At 37.9% G+C, this 19,505-nt stretch overlaps 1 protein-coding gene across 1 annotated transcript in view; it reads left to right on the top strand.

Moving 5' to 3' along the window:
• TTC17 (tetratricopeptide repeat domain 17) overlaps positions 1–19,505 on the top strand; it is a gene marked incomplete at its 5' end in the record, with an annotated part of 149,947 nt that overhangs the window by 93,302 nt on the left and 37,140 nt on the right. Inside the window, 3 exon segments of the mRNA XM_079709468.1 lie at positions 738–908; positions 14,594–14,853; positions 15,334–15,487. Of these exon segments, the coding sequence (XP_079565594.1) occupies positions 738–908; positions 14,594–14,853; positions 15,334–15,487 (585 nt within the window).

Genomic DNA, 19,505 nt, shown 5'->3' with positions numbered 1-19,505 from the left:
TGTTAACACACAATCCCTAATAAGGTCAAAGCTCTTTGACTCCTGGGCAAAACTGTAGCAAAAGGTCATGCTCCCTATACATATCAGAAGGTATCACAGAGTGCCATGATTACATTCGAGATGTGACCATTTTATGCTTAGGTAAATATTTATTACATGATCAGAACTTGTTTTTCAAAAGAAAAATAGGCACCTGTGTGATCTGACAGTCTTGAATGTGGATTCTGTGCCACCACTATCCCCCTCTAAGTCCTTGGTTTTTAATTTATAATGCTTTACCTTTTGGTATATCTTTCGTTTTAAGCTATGATGCAAGAATGGTATATTTTTCGGCTATAATTCATCTATCTCCAGACTTATTCAGGTACTAATCTGTCATTTCTCACCTTCAAAAGGAAAATAGAAGGAAAACCACTTTTTTATGAAGTTTCTGACTTTCAGAGAAGTGTTTCACAATCATTCATTATGAATGGAAGGAGATCTTGTGACTTGATCTTTGTTGTTACAGTTTTTTCCCCAAATACTTAAAATAGCCTAACAGGTGAAACTTGAACGCAAAATCTTGAATCACAATTATGGTCTGCCTTTGAGCACTCCACCTCACTGATTTATGCATGTTCTGCTGGAGAAAAACCAACAGTCACCTTTTTGCTCTTCTTGATAGTTGGGGACCTTGAGCTATGGGACTACACAAGAGAGGTTTCTAATGTGCTCTATCTGTGTCTCTTGTCATTGAGGTAATTGTCATGTGAAAACCCTGGACAACAGCCATGACAAACAGAAATATTTTGACAACTCACAGTCACTGGATGCTGCTGAAGAAGAGCCCTCTGAGACAGGAACAGAGGAAGACCCTGTGCTCTCTGTTGAGAATTCAGGGAGGGACTCAGATGTCCTTAGACTTGAAAGTAAGTTGATTTGACCTGAGCTGTGCTTCTGGAGTAAAATCAACTCTCAAACTTGAAGCTTAGGCTTTTCTCTACTCTCAAGCGTTTGTTCTTTCTTTTAACAGTCACTTATTATATTGTAGATCATGAGGGTGACCCTCAAGATTGGGAGGCAGAAGGCAAGCTATAAAGTGAAAATGCTCTGCACACTTCTTTCTGTTTTCTCCACCTCAACATCTTCATTTTCTAGAACAAATTTGATTTATGTACTAGTCTTTCTTCTTAATGTCATTAGTCTATTGAGTAAGTCGTTGAAAAAAAAGCAAGTTGTATTTATACTAACCCAATAAAATTTAAAGATTTGAAATAACAGGCAAGCCTACCAGGCCCTTTCCTAAAATTCCATTTTATGACCACATTTCAAGCTATGCTGTGCTAAAAAGTTTCAAGATTATCAATTTATAATTGCCAAAATGAGTGACTTCTTTTTTTTTCTTTTTTTTTTGCGGTACGTGGGCCTCTCACTGTTGTGGCCTCTCCCGTTGTGGAGCACAGGCTCCGGACGCGCAGGCCCAGCGGCCATGGCTCACGGGCCCAGCCACTCCGCTGCATGTGGGATCCTCCCAGACTGGGGCACGAACCCACGTCCCCTGCATCGGCAGGCGGACTTTCAACCTCTGCGCTACCAGGGAAGCCCAGTGACTTCTTTTAAGTACTCATCCTGCTTAACCTCTTTTCTGCCTTTGGAACTGTGCACAACTCCTCACTTGACACTTTCTCCTTCTTCTCCTCTTCGCTTCTGGGATATCACTTGTTCTTGGTTCTTTCCCTTGTCCTCAGAATATCTTTTTTCAATTTCATTCACTTATTCTTTACTTTGCCCTTTATTTTTTTTACCCAGGATCTTAACCTTGGTCTTCTTTTCTTAGTCCTCCATGTGTTATCTCTTAGTGTTTCAGATACTTTGGAGTATACCAATGACTCTAAATCTGTATTTTCAGCTAAGACATTCTTTGTGACTCCAGATTTTATTTCTACCTTTTTAGTGGTCTCTTTATCTGGATGTGCCACAGCCATTTCAAACTTAACATATCTAAAATTAAACTTGTCCTCATTTTGCCCTACTTCCAGAACTGTTTCTAGCTCCTATATTCTTGCTCCCTGTTAATGGCACAACTCATCCAGTCATCACTATGTCCACTCAATCCCTAAGACCTGTTAAATATATCATCTCTTCATCTGTTCTTTGTGGCACTGTCTGAATTTAGACTTTCTTCATTTCTGCCAGGGCTGTTTTAGTGGGTTCACGATTGGCTCCCCTATATCTAGTCCTTTACTGCAGTCTCTGTATGGAGAGTGCGAGAGAGGCAGGGGGTGTGTATGTGTGTAGGGGAGAAAGAGAGAGATAATACATAGAAATTGGTATACAATTTAAAAAGCAGAAACAACCCCTGTTACCAATTTCTTGTGTGTCCAAAGAGTTGTTTCTGAAATCAGACCTGATCTGGTAAGTTGCCTACATTTAAAGTTTTCAGTAGCTATTACCTATCGGAAGAGTCCAAATGTCATAATGTGGGATATGAGGCAGTTTAGCCCTTGATTCTGTCTCCAGCTGAACTGTACCATCTACTAGTACTCTGCATAGCAGGAAGTACAGACCTTTCACTATTTGCCTCACGTGCCATGCTGCTTTGAGCCTCTGTGTCTTTGCATAGGCTGGGAAGGACCCCTGCATATTCTATGCTTTTTATAGACAACTCCCATGCATCTCCAAGATCCAACTCAAATGTCATCTCCTCTGTGAAGCATTCACAAAGGCCTCCAAGCATTTAGTTGCTCCATTTGCTGTCTTGTTCCTACTTTTTGTCAAGGCATATTTTATACAATATTAATTGCTTGTATGTCTTATGTTCCATCAGACTGTGAGCTTCTTATATATTGTGTCCTTTATAACTTTATATTCCTGTGTATAGTAAATATTTGTTAGAGTAATGAAATGTGTCCTTTGCCCTCCTGTGTAGATTGGATTCACATATTTAGCAATTACAAAATCTTGTGTTTCCTTCTAAGTGGTATTGTGTGTAAAAAAACAATGTCTAACAGAAGCAAGCTTGACCTCAAAGGGGGAAGTTGTGACCTTCACTTTTGCAGGTTTGGGGAATTAGTTTCATCAGTTCTACCAGAAATCATTGGGCTTTAAGGAAATTAATTTCCCATTTGCCAACTCAAAAGAAATTGACTTTTAAACCAGATGGCACTTTGTTCATTCACAGTGGGTCTACTCCTCTCCAGTGCCTGGCAGCCTCATGTCTCTTACTGATATCAGGTACCCATACAACCAAATGAACATCATGAGGGAGGCTGATACTGAGTAATGTTAAGGGGTTTTGGGGTTTTGGGGTTTTTTGGTTTGTTTGGATTTTTTTGGCCACACACCACAGGGCATGCGGGATCTTAGTTCCTCAACCAGGGATCAAACCCACAGCCCCTGCAGTGGAAGCACGGAGTCTTACCACTGGACCACCAGGGAAGTCCTGGGGTACTTTTTTCAGTTTACAGAAACTGTTCCTATTCCAATACAACTCCTTAATGAGTGGAATACTCATGACTACCAAATTAGAGTCTTTTCCTATGACAATTCAGAATAAAACCCAACCAACATCTTATTCTTTGTCTCTTTGTTTTCCAAATACATCATTACTTGAGGCAGATAACCTAGTGTTTAAGTTTCTTTAGTTCCATGTTTCCCATGTAGTTCCATTCCATCCCCATACTGGGACCACTGAATGGTTGCCCTGGCTGGGGCTAGGTGTTTGCCAGGTCCCTTCAACATTATGCAGACTGTCTCTTAGGGTGCATTCCTTTTCACATTGCTAATTTAATTATAGTATAATGATGACTCTTACTAGTTTTACTCTTAGCTACTAACTTTTTTTTTTTTTACTGTGTCTAAATTCTTGGATACTGACAAGTTGACAGGGACACAGTCATATATAAGTTAGCATGTTTATACCAGCAGGCTTCCTATAGTGTGGTTAGGAGTCAGAAAGACTCTGTTTTTTAATATAAATACTATGGTATAATAAAAGTCAAGCATAGACATTAAAGAATTTTTTAAAACTCAATTTTTGTAGGAAATTTTAAAGAAATACAAATAGTTAAGCCCACTCCAGTAACCATAAATTATTATGATAATCACTACCTTTTTGTGGTACTTTATACCTTACAAAGTTATGAATTGTGTATTAACCTTGTGAAATAGATATTAACCCCATTTTGTAGCTGAGAAAATTGAGACTCAGAGTAGTTAGGTACCTTGTCTAACATCATCAGTAGGTGATGTATAACTAAACCTCATCCTCAGGCCTTCAGCTTCCGTACACTGTGTGTCATTTGCCTGTGGTTCTCAGAAATAGGGGTTTGACTTATGGGATGCAGCAAAAGCAGTTCTAAGAGGGAAGTTTATAGCAATACAAGCCTACCTCAAGAAACAAGAAAAATCTCAAATAAAGAATCTAACCTTACACCTAAAGGAACTAGAGAAAGAAGAACAAACAAAACCAAAAGCTAGTAGAAGGAAAGAAATCATAAAGATCAGAGCAGAAATAAATAAAATAGAAACAAAACAATAGCAAAGATCAATAAAACTAAAAGCTGGTTCTTTGAGAAGATAAACAAAATTGATAAACCATTAGCGAGACTCATCAAGAAAAAGAGGGAGAGGACTCAAATCAATAAAATTAGAAAAGAAAAAGGAGAATCTACAACAGACTCCACAGAAATACAAACCATCCTAAGAGACTACTACTACAAGCAACTCTATGCCAATAAAATGGACAACCTGGAAGAAATGGAAAAGTTCTTAGAAATATATAACCTTCCAAGACTGAACCAGGAAGAAATAGAAAAGATGAAGAGACCAGTCACAAGTAATGAAATTGAAACTGTGATTAAAAATTTTCCAAGTCCAGGACCAGATGGCTTCACAGGTGAATTCTATCAAACATTTAGAGAACAGCTAACACCCATCCTTCTCAAACTCTTCCAAAAAATTGCAGAGGAAGGAGCATTCCCAAACTCATTCTATGAGGCCACCATCACCCTGATACCAAAACCAGACAAAGATACTACAAAAAAAAGAAAATTACAGACCAGTATCACTGATGAATATAGATGCAAAAATCCTCAACTAAATACTAGTAAACAAAATCCAACAACACATTAAAAGGATCATACACCATGATCAGGTGGAATTTATTCCAGAGATGCAAGGATGCTTCAATATATGCAAATCAATCAATGTGATACACCATATTAACAAATTGAAGAATAAAAACCATATGATCATCTCAATAGATGCAGAAAAAGCTTTTGACAAAATTCAACACCCATTTATGATAAAAACTCTCCAGAAAGTGGGCATAGAGGGAACCTGCCTCAACATAATAAAGGCCATATATGACAAACCCACAGCAAACATCATTCTCAATGGTGAAAAACCGAAAGCATTTCCTCTAAGATGAGGAACAAGACAAGGATGTCCACTCTTGCCACTATTATTCAGCATAGTTTTGGAAGTCCTAGCCACGGCAATCAGAGAAGGAAAAGAAATAAATGGAATACAAATTGTCACTGATTGCAGGTGACATAATACTATACATAGAGAATCTGAAAGATGCCACCAGAAAACTACTAGAGCTAATAAATGAATTTGGTAAAGATGCAGGATACAAAATTAATGCACAGAAATCTCTTGCATTCCTATACACTAATGATAAAAAATCTGAAAGATAAATTAAGGAAACACTCCCATTTACCATTGCAACAGAAAGTATAAAATACCTAGGAATAAACCTACTTAGGGAGACAAAAGACCTGTATGCAAAAAACTATAAGACACTGATGAAAGAAATTAAATATGATACAAACAGATGGAGAGATATACCATGTTCTTGGATTGGAAGAATCAATATTCTGAAAATGACTATACCACCCAAAGCAAGCTACAGATTCAATGCAATCCCTGTCAAATTACCAATGGCATTTTTTACAGAACTAGAGGGAGACACAAAAGACCCCGAATAGCCAAAGCAGTCTTGAGGGAGAACACTGGAGCTGGAGGAATCAGACTCCCTGACTTCAGACTATATACTACAAAGCTACAGTAATCAAGACAATATGGTACTGGCACAAAAACAAATATGGATCAATGGAACAGGATAGAAAGCCTAGAGATAAGTCCACGCACCTATGGTCAACTAATATATGACAAAGGAGGCAAGGATATACAGTGGAGAAAAGACAGTCTCAATAAGTGGTGCTGGGAAAACTGGACAGCTACATGGAAAAGAATGTAATTAGAATACTCCCTAACACCATACACAAAAATAAACTCAAAATGGATTAGAGACCTAAATGTAAGACCGGACACTATAAAACTCTTAGAGGAAAACATAGGAAGAACACTCTTTGACATAAATCACAGCAAGATCTTTTTTGATCCACCTCCTAGAGTAATGGAAATAAATACAAAAATAAACAAATGGGACCTAATGATACTTAAAAGCTTTTGCAAAGCAAAGGAAGCTACAAACAAGACGAAAAGATAGCTCTCAGAATGGGAGAAAATATGGACAAAGGATTAATCTCCAAAATATATAAACAGCTCATGCAGCTCAATATTAAAAAACCCAATCAAAAAATTGGCAGAAGACGTAAATAGACATTTCTCCAAAGAAGACATACAGATGGCCAAGAAGCACATGAAAAACTGCTCAGCATCACTAATTATTAGAGAAATAGAAATCAAAACTACAATGAGATATCACCTCACACCAGTTAGAATGGGCATCAGAAAATCTACAAACAGCAAATGCTGGAGAGGGTGTGAAGAAAAGGGAACCCACTTGCACTGTTGGTGGGAATGTAAATTGATACAGCCACTATGGAGAACAGTATGGAGATTCCTTAAAAAACTAAAAATAGAATTACCATATGACCCAGCAATCCCACTACTGGGCATATACCCTGAGAAAACCATAATTCAAAAAGACACATGCACCCCATTGTTCATTGCAGCACTATTTTCAATAGCCAGGTCATGGAAGCAACCTGAATGCCCATCGACAGACGAATGAATAAAGAAGATGTGGTACATATATACAATGGAATATTACTCAGCCATAAAAAGGAATGAAATTGGGTCATTTGTAGAGATATGGATGGATCTAGAGACTGTCATACAGAGTGAAGTAAGTCAGAAAGAGAAAAACAAATATCGTATCTAATGCATATATGTGGAACCTAGAAAAATGGTACAGATGAACCAGTTTGCAGGGCAGAAATAGACACGGATGTAGAGAACAAACGTACGGACACTAAGGGGGAAAATTGGCAGGGGTGGTGTTGGTGCTGTGATGAATTGGACGATTGGAATTGACATAAATACACTAATATGTGTTAAATGGATAACTAATAAGAACCTTCTGTATAAAAAAATAAAGTAAAATTTTTAAAAAAGAAATAGGGGTTTGATAGATTAGAACTTTATTTTTTAATTTGTAAGTTCATTTTTAAAGAAAAGTAGCATCTGTTATTACCATTATTTTAAAAGACAACATTTTAATATCAAAAAAGTACAAAGGCAGTCTTAGAATAAAGGTCAATCTTTCTCAAAAATGGACAGTTGGCAACTTTACACCAACAAATGTGTATCTGGATGGACGTAAGTTGTGAGTGTATATATTATAACTTTAGATACATGTTCTTGTTTTGTTTCTCACTTTGCTAAGGATTGGTGAAAATCGTGTAGCTGATTAACATTTTTAAAACTACTGCTTTAATAGCTCATCATCTGCTCCAGAATTCCTGCCCCAGAAACCTGATCTGTGGAGCATAGGTTTTGTAGTCAGAGATACTGTTATCATGTCCTGGCTCCACCACCTACTTAGTTGTTAAATCTTGGGCTAGCTGAGCCTTCCTTACCTCAAAAAAAAAAAAAAAGCCTCAGAGTGCTCTTGAATATTTAAATGAAATAACTTAGGGAAACATTTGTACCAGTACAGAGATGGACTAGTACACAGATGGAACTCAGGAAATGTTCATTTCTATCAGTGCAAACACAGGCGTGACTCTGCTGCTTCCCGACTTAGAGGCTGCTTGTGAGCTAAAGTCCTCACAAATACATACACACAGTATCTGCTCAATGAACGTCAGTAAAGGGGGCCTGACATTTTTGCACAAGAGTTATTACAGGAACAATTCCCTATTTGCTTTTCTAGGTTATTTTCTCCAAATTCTCAGTCTTCTCTTAACTATCCTAACCCAGATAAAAGAAGGAAGAGTACCACTGGTGCAAATGAAAACTCATGATTGTTGTTTTCTTCTCAGAAGTGAATCATTTCCCTGCCTACCTTAGTCTGAGTAATTTAATCTAAGCCTTTTGTGCTTTCTGATTACTGGCTTGAAATTTTATGCCATTGTTATGCATTAAGTCTTCAGTCCATAGGTTTATACTCTGACTTCAAAGAAGAGATCACTGCCTTTTTTTTAAATTGAAGTATAGTTGCTGTACAATGTTATATGTTACAGATGTACGATCTAGTGATTCTTTTTTTTTTTTTTTTTTTTTTTTTTTTTTTGTGGTATGCGGGCCTCTCACTGTTGTGGCCTCTCCCATTGCGGAGCGCAGGCTCCGGACGCGCAGGCTCAGCGGCCATGGCTCACGGGCCCAGCCGCTCCGCGGCATGTGGGATCTTCCCGAACCGGGGCACGAACCCGTGTCCCCTGCATCGGCAGGCGGACTCTCAACCACTGCGCCACCAGGGAGGCCCCGATCTAGTGATTCTTAAAGGTTATCCTCCATTTATAGTTATAAAATATTGGCCATTCTCCGTGTTGTACAATATATCCTTGTAGCTTATTTTATACTTAATAGTTTGTACCTCTTAATCCCCTACTCCTATATTGCCCCTCCCTTCTTCCCTCTCCCCACTGGTAACCTCTGGTTTGTTCTCTATATCTGTGAGTCTGCTTCTTTTTTGTTATATTCACTAGTTTGTTATATTTTTTAGATTCCACATATAACTGATATCATACAATATTTGCCTTTTCTGTCTGACTTATTTCACGTAGCATAATGCCCTCCAAGTCTATCCATGTTGCTGCAGAGAAGGCACTGGAACTCCAGGCAGAATTGCCCAAGGTCCTATCGTGGTGGAGTCCTAATTTGAAACCAACTTTGTCTAATTCCATAGTATACTTTCTATTTTGTGAGGCAAAGGAACATATCCTTAAAGGTAGAATGTGCCTGCTTGCCTTCAGAAACCACAGTGTAATAGTAAATGGATATTAATCATGTAAGACTTTCTGGAGGAGATGTTTTGAGTCCAAACTTTGAAGGAAGGATTTTGTCTTGCTGGTCATTTCTTTGAATGTGTGACCTTTACCTCTGTTTATTCTCGATCTATTTCATTTTGAATGTAGCACTTATCTTTTCAGACTCTACTCCCTAAAACTCTTCTTGAAACCTCTCTTCCAAGATTATTAATACTGCTTCTTATCAAACACAGTCACCTTTTTTAATCACCTTCTGAGGGTCCTCTCCCTCTCAGTAGTGTTCCCAGCATAGTCTGGCTTCTGCTTCTCCTCCAGGCATGGGCAGCTCAGTCTCTCCCTGGGTAGCCCATTCCAATTCTGACCATTCATAAGTCTTTCCTAATATTGAGCTAAAATATGACTTCTCGTTTCTAGTCCTGCCCTCTGAGGCTAACAAAATCTTGCCTCTCACTAATGTCACATTTCCTTAGATATTTGAAGATGAGTATTGTTCCTGTCTACCCACCCCCCATGTTTTTGCTTCTTTTAGCTAAATGTCCTCATTTTCTTCAATAATTTCTCTTTATTATAGTTTTTAGTCCCTTCAGCATCCTTGAAGTACTCACTCTGGAATTTTTTTTAATCTTTCTAGCAAAATATTTTTCAAGTTTGATTGTGTGTGTGTGTGTGCACGCATGCACACACGCAGTATATCAGCTACTCTTCCTACTATGGGATCACCCTTGATTTCTTCAGTCCTTCTTCATTTAACATGGTTTTGAGTACTTTCACCAAGTCACTTTTCTGTGAATATGCTCCACTTTGAAAATCTCTTAAACTGTGGTGCCCAGACCATGAATTTCCAGGTGTGTCTGGAACGTTGCAAAGTTATAGTGGACTTTTTTTTTTCTTCCTTTTTTTTCTTTCTTTTTTCTCTGTTTTTTGTTTGTTTTTTTCTTTTTCTAATCAGAACTGCATACGCTTCTCTCCATCTCTCAGCACTTCTCCTTGTCCCTGTGATTCTTGCCAGATTACCTCACAGAGTCAACTGTGAGTTTTCCCAGTACCCTAAGATAAGATTCATCAAAGTGAAAAAACATGAACTTATACAAGCCTCACTGCGGGTGCTCAGTCTCTTCACTTCACAATATTTATTCTCCTTTTTCCAGTTTGAAAATGGTACATGTTGAAGAAGATAAAGAAAAAATAAAGATATGGGTCTCAGTCTCTCTGTTTCCAGTTTTCATCATAGCATCTGCCCCGCAAGCAGCAGTCTAATATTTACTTTTTCTTCCTACTTCAAGTATAACTTAAAATCTTCTGAGATCCCTCTGTAGTCCGGACCTCTCTGCAGACCTGACTTCTGTATTCCCAGCTGCTTATTGGACAATGTCTGGAGATATGTTCCTCCATCCATTCTAGCCTAGACCATAGCTCCATGGGTTGTTATATCCTGAGCCCTCAGCATATTCTTAAGCACATAACAACAGGTGTTTAAATGAATTAATGAATAAGCTTCTGAAATCCCAACACTATCCTATTGTCCTCTACCAATTCCATCATCTTGGTAAACAACATTATGTTTTCATATTCACAGATTCTAAAATTTCACATAGTAAAAAAATCTTGACATCATCTTTGGATTTATTCTGTTTGCCATTATATCCATATAATTAACCAAATTCTATTAATTTTTCTTCATTGAAATTTCTTCATACCTCTTTCCCTCCCTTTCTAAAATCTCCCATTTACCCCCAGCCTGTCACCTTCTCTTTATATAACTCCTATAGAGATTGTGAAGCACCTTTCTAATTGTCCTCTGTTCTGTCTTCCTTCTGTCCTCCACCCCCTAACTCCTAAATCACCCGCTGATTTACTAATCTAACCTTTATAAATATTGTGGCTCTCATCTTGTTATTCTTTGCTTAACATACTAGAGGCTCCCTTTACAATGAATCTTCTTCCTGACTTTCCCAGACACTCTCAGTGTCACCCACCTTCCCTAAATATCTTATTTGCTGATATACTCTGTATATGTTTTTTGTTCTAGTTAATTTAAAATTAGTAGTGCCTTCACATATACCTTCCTTATACCTGTATCTGTATGTGTGTATATGGGTATGTGAGTATATACATACCTGCTTTTTTAGTTTCATCACTCGGGGAGTGCCCTCCCTGAACCTCTATTCTGTCTGAATCCTGCCTCAGGTAGTCTACTCTCCTGTAAGAAGCATTTTGTGACTACATTCAATTATGTTTTTCCTTTAGAAAAAAAAAATTAATGTAATTGTTCTCTCATTGTTTAATGTATTGATATATAGTTTTGTGTCTCCAGCTTGATTACCTTTAGTTCCTTAGGACCAGTTTTCTTTTGCTCCCCCCTGTATAGCATATAGCATGGAGATAGGCATGTAATAGGGTCTAAATAAATAAAGATTGGTTTATGTTTTCTCACTCGTAGCACATTTATGATCTCCCCATTCCTCACCTTTATTTGGTGGTGTTCTCTAAGAATTGCTATCACCCCGACCCCAGCAGCCTTGGAAAAGGCCGAATGGCTGCCAGCAGCAGCAGTAGACCGCAGCAAGTTCCATAGTCTCTCAATTGAATATTGAGTTTCATCAATGAAAGGCCCTTTCTCTAAGAAGTTTTTGATAATGATATCGATTACTATATGGTAAGGCCACAGGGAAGTATCAACCTTTGGGACCTGGGCTTGCAGAACTCTTTGCAACTAAAAAACATGAATGCTTTCTAGATAGTAGTAGTTACTGAATGGAAATAAGGCTTCCACACACAGCATCCCTATGCAGCTCTAACTATACACTGGGGAAATAGTTACCTGCTGTCTACCTTTGACCAAAAGCCACTTTTCTTTAAACCCATATTCTTGGCTATAGCCAAATCTATCAAAAATCCCCTTCTGTCTCAGGACCAGGTGCAAGGAACCCCATGGCCATAGGAGAAAGAAGGAGAAGAAGCTAAAATAACATGAGGAGTACTTAGGGACAGCTCTGTTGCTACAAGTCAGTTGCCAAGCAATTCTAATTAAGTTCCTGTTTGGGATCCCTGTAGCAATCCTTTTCAGCTGCTTTCCTGGATTAGCTACTGAGAAGTTTGTAAATCACGTAGTATGCCAGACACTATACTGAAAACACGGTGCCTGCTTTTCTGTTTGCTTACCTTTCATCTGGGTTGACAGTACTTTAACAGATGACACTTTTTAGAGTTTAAAAAGTCTTGAATTTCCAGCAGGACAGGGCAAAAAGAGGAACAGCAGATCCTCAAGGATCTCACAAAGCAAAGTATTCCTGAGTTCCCATTAATTGATTCTACAGCTATTTGTCCCTGCTGTGTGCCAGGTGCAATGTGGGACATTTGGAATATAGTAGCAAACAAGATAGAAACTAAAAATAAAAACTCTTTGTCCACCCTACATTTATACTACTGGCCACATAATTTTGGCAAGTAACCAACCATTTTTATCTAAATACCCTAAAGAAAAAGACTTTACAAACCCCTATTTTACTTTATTCTTGTTTCAGAACATTAATGACAATATTAAGCAACAGAATCTAGCAGATTGGTTCAGAAAACCTAAAAGAAACTTACTTGAAAGGGCAACAGTACATTCTGTAGTCACCTGTTAACAAACGGAAGAACCCTATAGCTTTTTCAAGAATGATGAGATTTCTTGCAGTACTCTCAGCCTGGCAACGACCTTCCCACATTCTGGAATAGAAAGTGGGATAGGATATAGAGATGCCACCAGAGAGCTAAGGGTGACGCGCAGACCTTCTGTGAGAGGGGCTCAAAGCTTTAAGTTGTTTTTAACCATGGTAATCAGCCATCTTTCTTACCCCAAGCCTCCTCAGAAACTAAAACTATGCATTTCTAAAATGAGTTACTCACTATGGCTATAGGTCTGGTGATATGGTTATGAGATTCCTGACGTTGGCCTTATTAATGCCATGTTCTAAATCACTGAACGAGCCAGAATTACCAATTGAAGATTATTGGGATAACATAGACTGGCATTTTGTGAACAATCAACCCCAAGTTCTCAGGTTGTCCAGTGGGTACCTATTACAAAAGGAGGCATTCCATTTTGTTGTTTGTTTTTGTACCCTGGACACTTCCAAAAAGGATTGAAGATAACTTTCACAGAACACACAATATAACATTGAGCCATTAATTCAAAATAGCAAAAGTTAAATAGTAAAGAATTTTTTTAAGAAAAGAAGGCATTCTACTAAGAAACTTAGACTAATTTTGCCTTAAGCTTTCTAGGTAAGCATAGAGAGGAACTTGTAAGGTGTGTAACCTGCAGTGTATAATAATGGAAACATATTGACTTCTCAGGAGAGAGAATTTTTACTAGGCCATTGCACTGAGAAACATCCATGAGAGTCTTTATATAAGAAACATGAGCAACGTAATAAATATCTTGATAACCATTTTAGAAAAAAATTACACTAGTATATTGCTATTTCTTATATTACCCATTAGTGAAAATGGGAGCCTTCATGCGGAATTAGGATAATTTTCCACTAAACAAATCATTGTTCAGTTAAGGCAGACTGTACAGTCTGAACAGCTATGATATTTCATATGCTATTTGAATAAAGCTTGAAGAATCCTATATATATATTAAATAAATAATATTTCATAATAAACTTCATCTTTGCCATCTCTGTCTCATGTCTAGAGCAAGTTGGGGTTTTTCCCCCAAAAAATACACATATAAAATAGCCATCTTCAGGACTTCCCTGGTGGCGCATTGATTAAGAATCTGCCTGCCAACACAGGGGACACGGGTGCGAGCCCTGGTCCAGGAAGACCCCACATGCTGCGGAGCAGCTTAGCCCATGCGCCACAACTACTGAGCCTGCACTCTAGAGCCCACGAGCCACAACTACTGAGCCCATGTGCCACAACTACTGAAGCCCGCGCACCTAGAGCCTGTGCTCTGCAACAAGGGAAGCCACCTCAACGAGAAGCCCGCGCACCACAACGAAGAGTAGCCCCCGCTCGCTGCAACTAGAGAAAGCCTGCGTGCAGCAACAAAGACCCAACACAGCCCAAATAAATAAATTTATTTTAAAAATAATTTTAAAAAATAAAATGGCCATCTTCATGCTCACTAGTGACATAATCTATGACCTCCCGCCATCTAGCTGCTGCCATTGTGCTCAGCCAGGTTTTTTACAAAAGCTTGATGACAAAGATGATATTATGAATTTTGAAGACGTTGAATGGTATTTTTATGAAGATGAACTATAGAAGTGCCTCTAAACAGAGCCAGAACTTTTCTCAGAAAGCATGGTTGGAGTCCCTCAAGTACTTGAATGATTGTAATTTTTAATAACATGCTGGCACTTGAATTGCAGGTACAGTGGTTGAGGAAAGCAATGGTTCTGATGAGATGGAGAATTCAGATGAAACAAAAATGTCAGAAGAGATTTTAGCTTTGGTGGATGAATTTCAACAGGCATGGCCTCTGGAAGGCTTTGGGGGAGCACTAGAGATGAAAGGACGGCGTCTGGACTTACAGGGGATACGAGTACTGAAGAAAGGTCCCCAGGATGGAGTGGCCAGAAGCTCTTGCTATGGAGACTGCAGAAGTGAAGATGATGAAGCAACAGAGTGGGTAAGTGTTTGCTAACTCAATTCTTATCAACTTGTAGCCCAGGTCTTTGGAGGTGTGGGAGGTGCTCCTAGTTTGCAAAGTGTAAGGGTTCTGTTGGGTGTGTGGCTCTACTTTATTCCACGCTCCAGTCAGCCTTCACATGGGAATTGTACTGCCAGAAGCATTTCATGTTACTTAGGTATTGCTGGCTCTTCCAGGAGGCAAAGGAAGTGGGATGGGTGTGAAACCACACTCAAAGCCTGCAGACTTGGGAACAGCCCAGTTCAGACATCTTACTTTTCAGTTTCCTCTATACCCTTCAAGGCTAGTTATTTTGTTTATTTCACTAAACATTTTTCATCTAGAACTTTAAGAATTAAACTGAAGGAAAGAAATTAACCCTAGCACAAGACTGATTATTCTTAAAGCCACCAATACCCACAGCTATGGACAGAAGTGATAACTGGTCTCATTTGTCCCTAACATGTTTTCGTTTCCCAGATCACATTCCAAGTCAAACGTGTAAAGAAACCCAAAGGAGATCATAAGAAAGCTCCTGGGAAAAAGGTAGAATCAAATCAGGCAGAAAATGTACATCATAACCAAGCAAACCTGGAGATCACTGGCCCAAAGGTGGCATCTCCTGGGCCACAAGGTAAATTTGAATATTTAATATGCCAGTTTCTTCTTTCAGATTTCACTGTCTCAGTTCTCACAAAGGGTGTGTTTGCAGCTTGAAGTAGATCAGATGAGAACGTAATTGAACCAAGTGAGCAAGAAATCAGTCATCAATAATAAAAAGTTTTGTTTGACATATACTTGATTTTTTTTTTACCATTGGCCATTTGACTTACAATCTTACCATCTTGAACTTAAATATCCTATTAATTCCTAACAGTCTAGTTTAATATATAAAACTGTGCGTTTGAGACAGACTCCCTGGCTTCACACACCAGTTTTGCCATTTAGTTCTCTGTGCCTCATTTTCCTTATCTATAAAACGGCGATAATTGCATCTGTCTTATAGGGTGGTTATGAGTATTATATGAGTTTATACATGTAAAGTGCTTTAAATGAACTGGGCACATAGGACTCAATAAGTATTAACTATTTAGTAACATTTTTTTATGTCAGATGTCTCTTTAGGTATTGGATAAATGCTTTGGAACTACTCCCCAGAGAAAAAAAATGCATTTACATCAAAATTTGGCATGTACTTTCAGGGTTCATAGTTGTCCTGAAGTCTGTCTTTGGACTCCAGGTTCAGGGCCATTGCCATGAGTCCAGTTGACTTTCTTTCCCAGCAATGAAATAGTGGTGATAGAATTTCTTTTTTTAAAAGAAGTCTCCTTTTTTAAAAGGATATTTTCACTGTCTTAGACTTCAAAAATTCAAGGTAAGTTCATGAAAATGTGTCTTATTTAAGTTGTATTTACCAAAGCTGAAAGCAAAGGATACATAATAGAATGTAAAGAATGAGGTCAACTTGGCTAAATCCCAGAATGATCTGTGATTTGAGAAGAATACGAAGGACACCAAAAAGGATACTTTGTCATGACTAGAGTTGAAAGTATGAAGTAGCTTTACTGTTTAAGAAAAATAGCATGTGCTAACATGTTATGGAAAAAAAGCAACACTTCCTCTAATAGGTCCGTCTGCAGTAGCAAGGAAAAAGATATTCAAACTATAAAACATGATTATAGCAATGAAACCTCCAATGGATTAAGTAGTAAATGTAATAAAAACATAAAAGAGGAAAATTCAAATGGATATTTATATACTTTTAAGGTGAAAAAGGACTTTCTAAAGCAGAGAGAAAAATAAAATAATTCTGGCATCAGAAAACACTACAAAATAGAAAGACAAAGGATTGAAACAAAGTATTTTTACAGAATGTTTATATATATTTACAGAATATATGATAAGCAAAGGATATCAACATCATTTTAAGAGCACCTACAAATTGATAGAAAAAATACAGCATTTCAATAAAATATGTACAAAGTACATAGGCAATTCACCAAATACACATACACACTCACACATACACACACACACACACAGCCACTAAACGTGATAAAATGTTCAGCCTCACTAGCAATCAAGGAAGTGCAAACATAAAATGTGATATGCCATTTTTGCTTGTCAAATTATTTGTGTAATACACAGTGAGAGTTAATAAAATGAATTTTGGGATAGTTTGACTAGATGTATCAGAAAATTTTAAAAAATGCCAACAGTTCTAGTAATTTACCCTAAATAAATTATCTTACAAGTGTGAAAGATAGAAGTACAGAGATTGATCATCGTGCTGCTTATCATAATAAAAATTTGAAAAATACCTAAATGATGATAGTTGCCTAAATAAATGACAGCATGTTCTTGCCGTGTACTGTGCAGCCAAGATGTTTATAATTTAGTAGGTGAACAAACACAGTTTATAGAATAGCATATATAGAGAATACTTCAATTTTTGTAAAATAATAAATATACTATATTTTGACTACATTGTTTTTCACATTTCAGTGTCTCTGAAATTGAGATCATCTTACAATTGATAGTATCTTAAATAATAATTGGCAACATTTTTCTTTATTAAATCATGTAAAATAATGTGTACCTTACAGTTTATGACATCTTAGATTTGATGAAATATGCTAAAATAAACAAGCACATAGAAACAAGTATAGGAGAGAATACACTAAAATGTCATAAATGATCATCTCTGGGTGCTGATAGGGCTGCAGGTGATTTTCTGTTTTCTTCTACATTCTTTTCCATTTTCTAAATATTTCATAATAAGCCTATATTACTTTAACAAACAAAAACTAAAAATTTCTTGTAAAAGTGAAAATTAAAGCTCAGGGTGGTTGAGATGATAGGAGAGCACTTAGACAATTTTAAATGGATTCAAGGAGGTCGGTCTGGGTAGGGCACTGAATATACTTGCAAATGAGATCATGGAACTAAAGCGTCACTGTCACTAAAGTGAAAAGTTCTAAAGCAAGAGAAGACTGGAGAGGTTCAGTATCTCAGTTTTCAAATAAGTATGGATTCTGTCCACTACCAAGTGATAAGGAGTTTGTGATAAATTCTGACAAAGTTCTAAAGCAAATTATTAAACCAGTACTTTGTGAGCCCATGGGGGAAGAGTAGGGATCATTAAGGGCCATTGTAGATTTTCTAAGAATTAATAAAATTAATAATGCATAACTAATTTCATTTCCCACTTTGGTGAGGGCTTGTAGACTGGAAGGCCAGGAAAGTGTCATAGACATAATGTAACTAGATTAAAGCAAAGCATTTAACAGAGTGTCTTATGATATCCTTGTGAACAAGGTGGAGAGTGGTGCGCTCAAAGGCTCCCCAGTGCCTGCAGCATAAAGACCAAACTTTCTAGTGTGGCACACAACCCAGCCTTTCTTTCCCCTTCAGTACCATTCTCTGAACCAACCCTGCTCTTGTTTTACCTCCTTGTCTTTGCACATGCTGTTCCCTCTGCCCGGAATGCCCTTCTGCCACCTCAGTGGTGCTAAAATGTCACTCATCTTTACACTTCAAACTCCAATGCCATCTCTTCCTTGGTACCTTCAGGCAGCATTAGTTGCTGTCTCCTCTATGCAGCTGTTCTGTACCTTCACTCTAGCACTTAACCCTATTGTGTTCTAATAATTTGTTTGTTTACCTTTCTCAGTAGACTGTGAGCTCAAGGGCAGGCCCTTTTATTATTCCTCTCTGTATCCCTAGTGTCTTAACACAGTTCCCAGTCTCTTATAACGGATGCTCAATAAACATTTTTCAAGTGAATTTCTTAAACATAAAAGAAAAATAAGCTTTATTGTGAAACCTGTTGTTCAATTCTTTAACTTATTAATTTAAACAGGGTTCATTTGAAACTCTTCCAAATTGTTTTTTTCTATTCTATTAAAATCTAAATCTAGAGCCCTGCCTGTGTCTTAAACAGTTTTCTATCATTGGTAAATTCCTACAGTATAAAAAGAGCTATACAGAACCGAAGTTCTCCTTCCTGTCCATTCCAATCGAATTTCTTCAGAAGAATCCTTCCCAGATAGGACTTAATTCTGCTCTTTTCTTGGGGACTTGATTTAAGTAAAGGGCCTACACCCAAAAGATAGTACCTTTGAAGGGTACCATAAACAGAGCTTTAAAAGCCCAGTAAAGCTTTAAATAACATGATTGGGAATGTGCACGTTAGAGTCAAACAGACCTGGATATGGATCCCATTTCTGCCACCTAGTAGCCAGGTGACCCTGGGCAAGTCACTTGATTTCTCTGAGCCTCTGTTTTCTCATCTGAGAAATGAGGATTAAAATCTGCCTCATGAGGTTACAGATATAAAGCCCTTAGCACAGGACCTGAACACATGGTAAGTGCTCTGGAAATAAATGATAACCTTTCATTATCATCATTATTCTCTATCCTACTGCTTTTCTTTACAGCAGGGGTTCTCTACCAGGAGTGACTTCGCCCTCCCAGGGAACATCTGGCAGTATCTGGAGACATTTTTGGTTGTCGTATATTAGGGAGGGTGCTGCTGACATCTGTTGGGTAGAGGCCAGGGATGCTACCACACATCCTCCAGTGCACAGGACAGCTCTCACAATGTCAATAGTACCAGCTTAAGAAACCCTGCTTTAGAGATATGTTTCTCC

This window comes from Hyperoodon ampullatus (genome assembly GCF_949752795.1).
Source record: "Hyperoodon ampullatus genome assembly, chromosome: 7".
Taxonomy (NCBI): domain Eukaryota; kingdom Metazoa; phylum Chordata; class Mammalia; order Artiodactyla; family Ziphiidae; genus Hyperoodon; species Hyperoodon ampullatus.
Note: the sequence above shows the minus strand (reverse complement) of the source record. Positions and strands in the feature narration are given on the sequence as shown.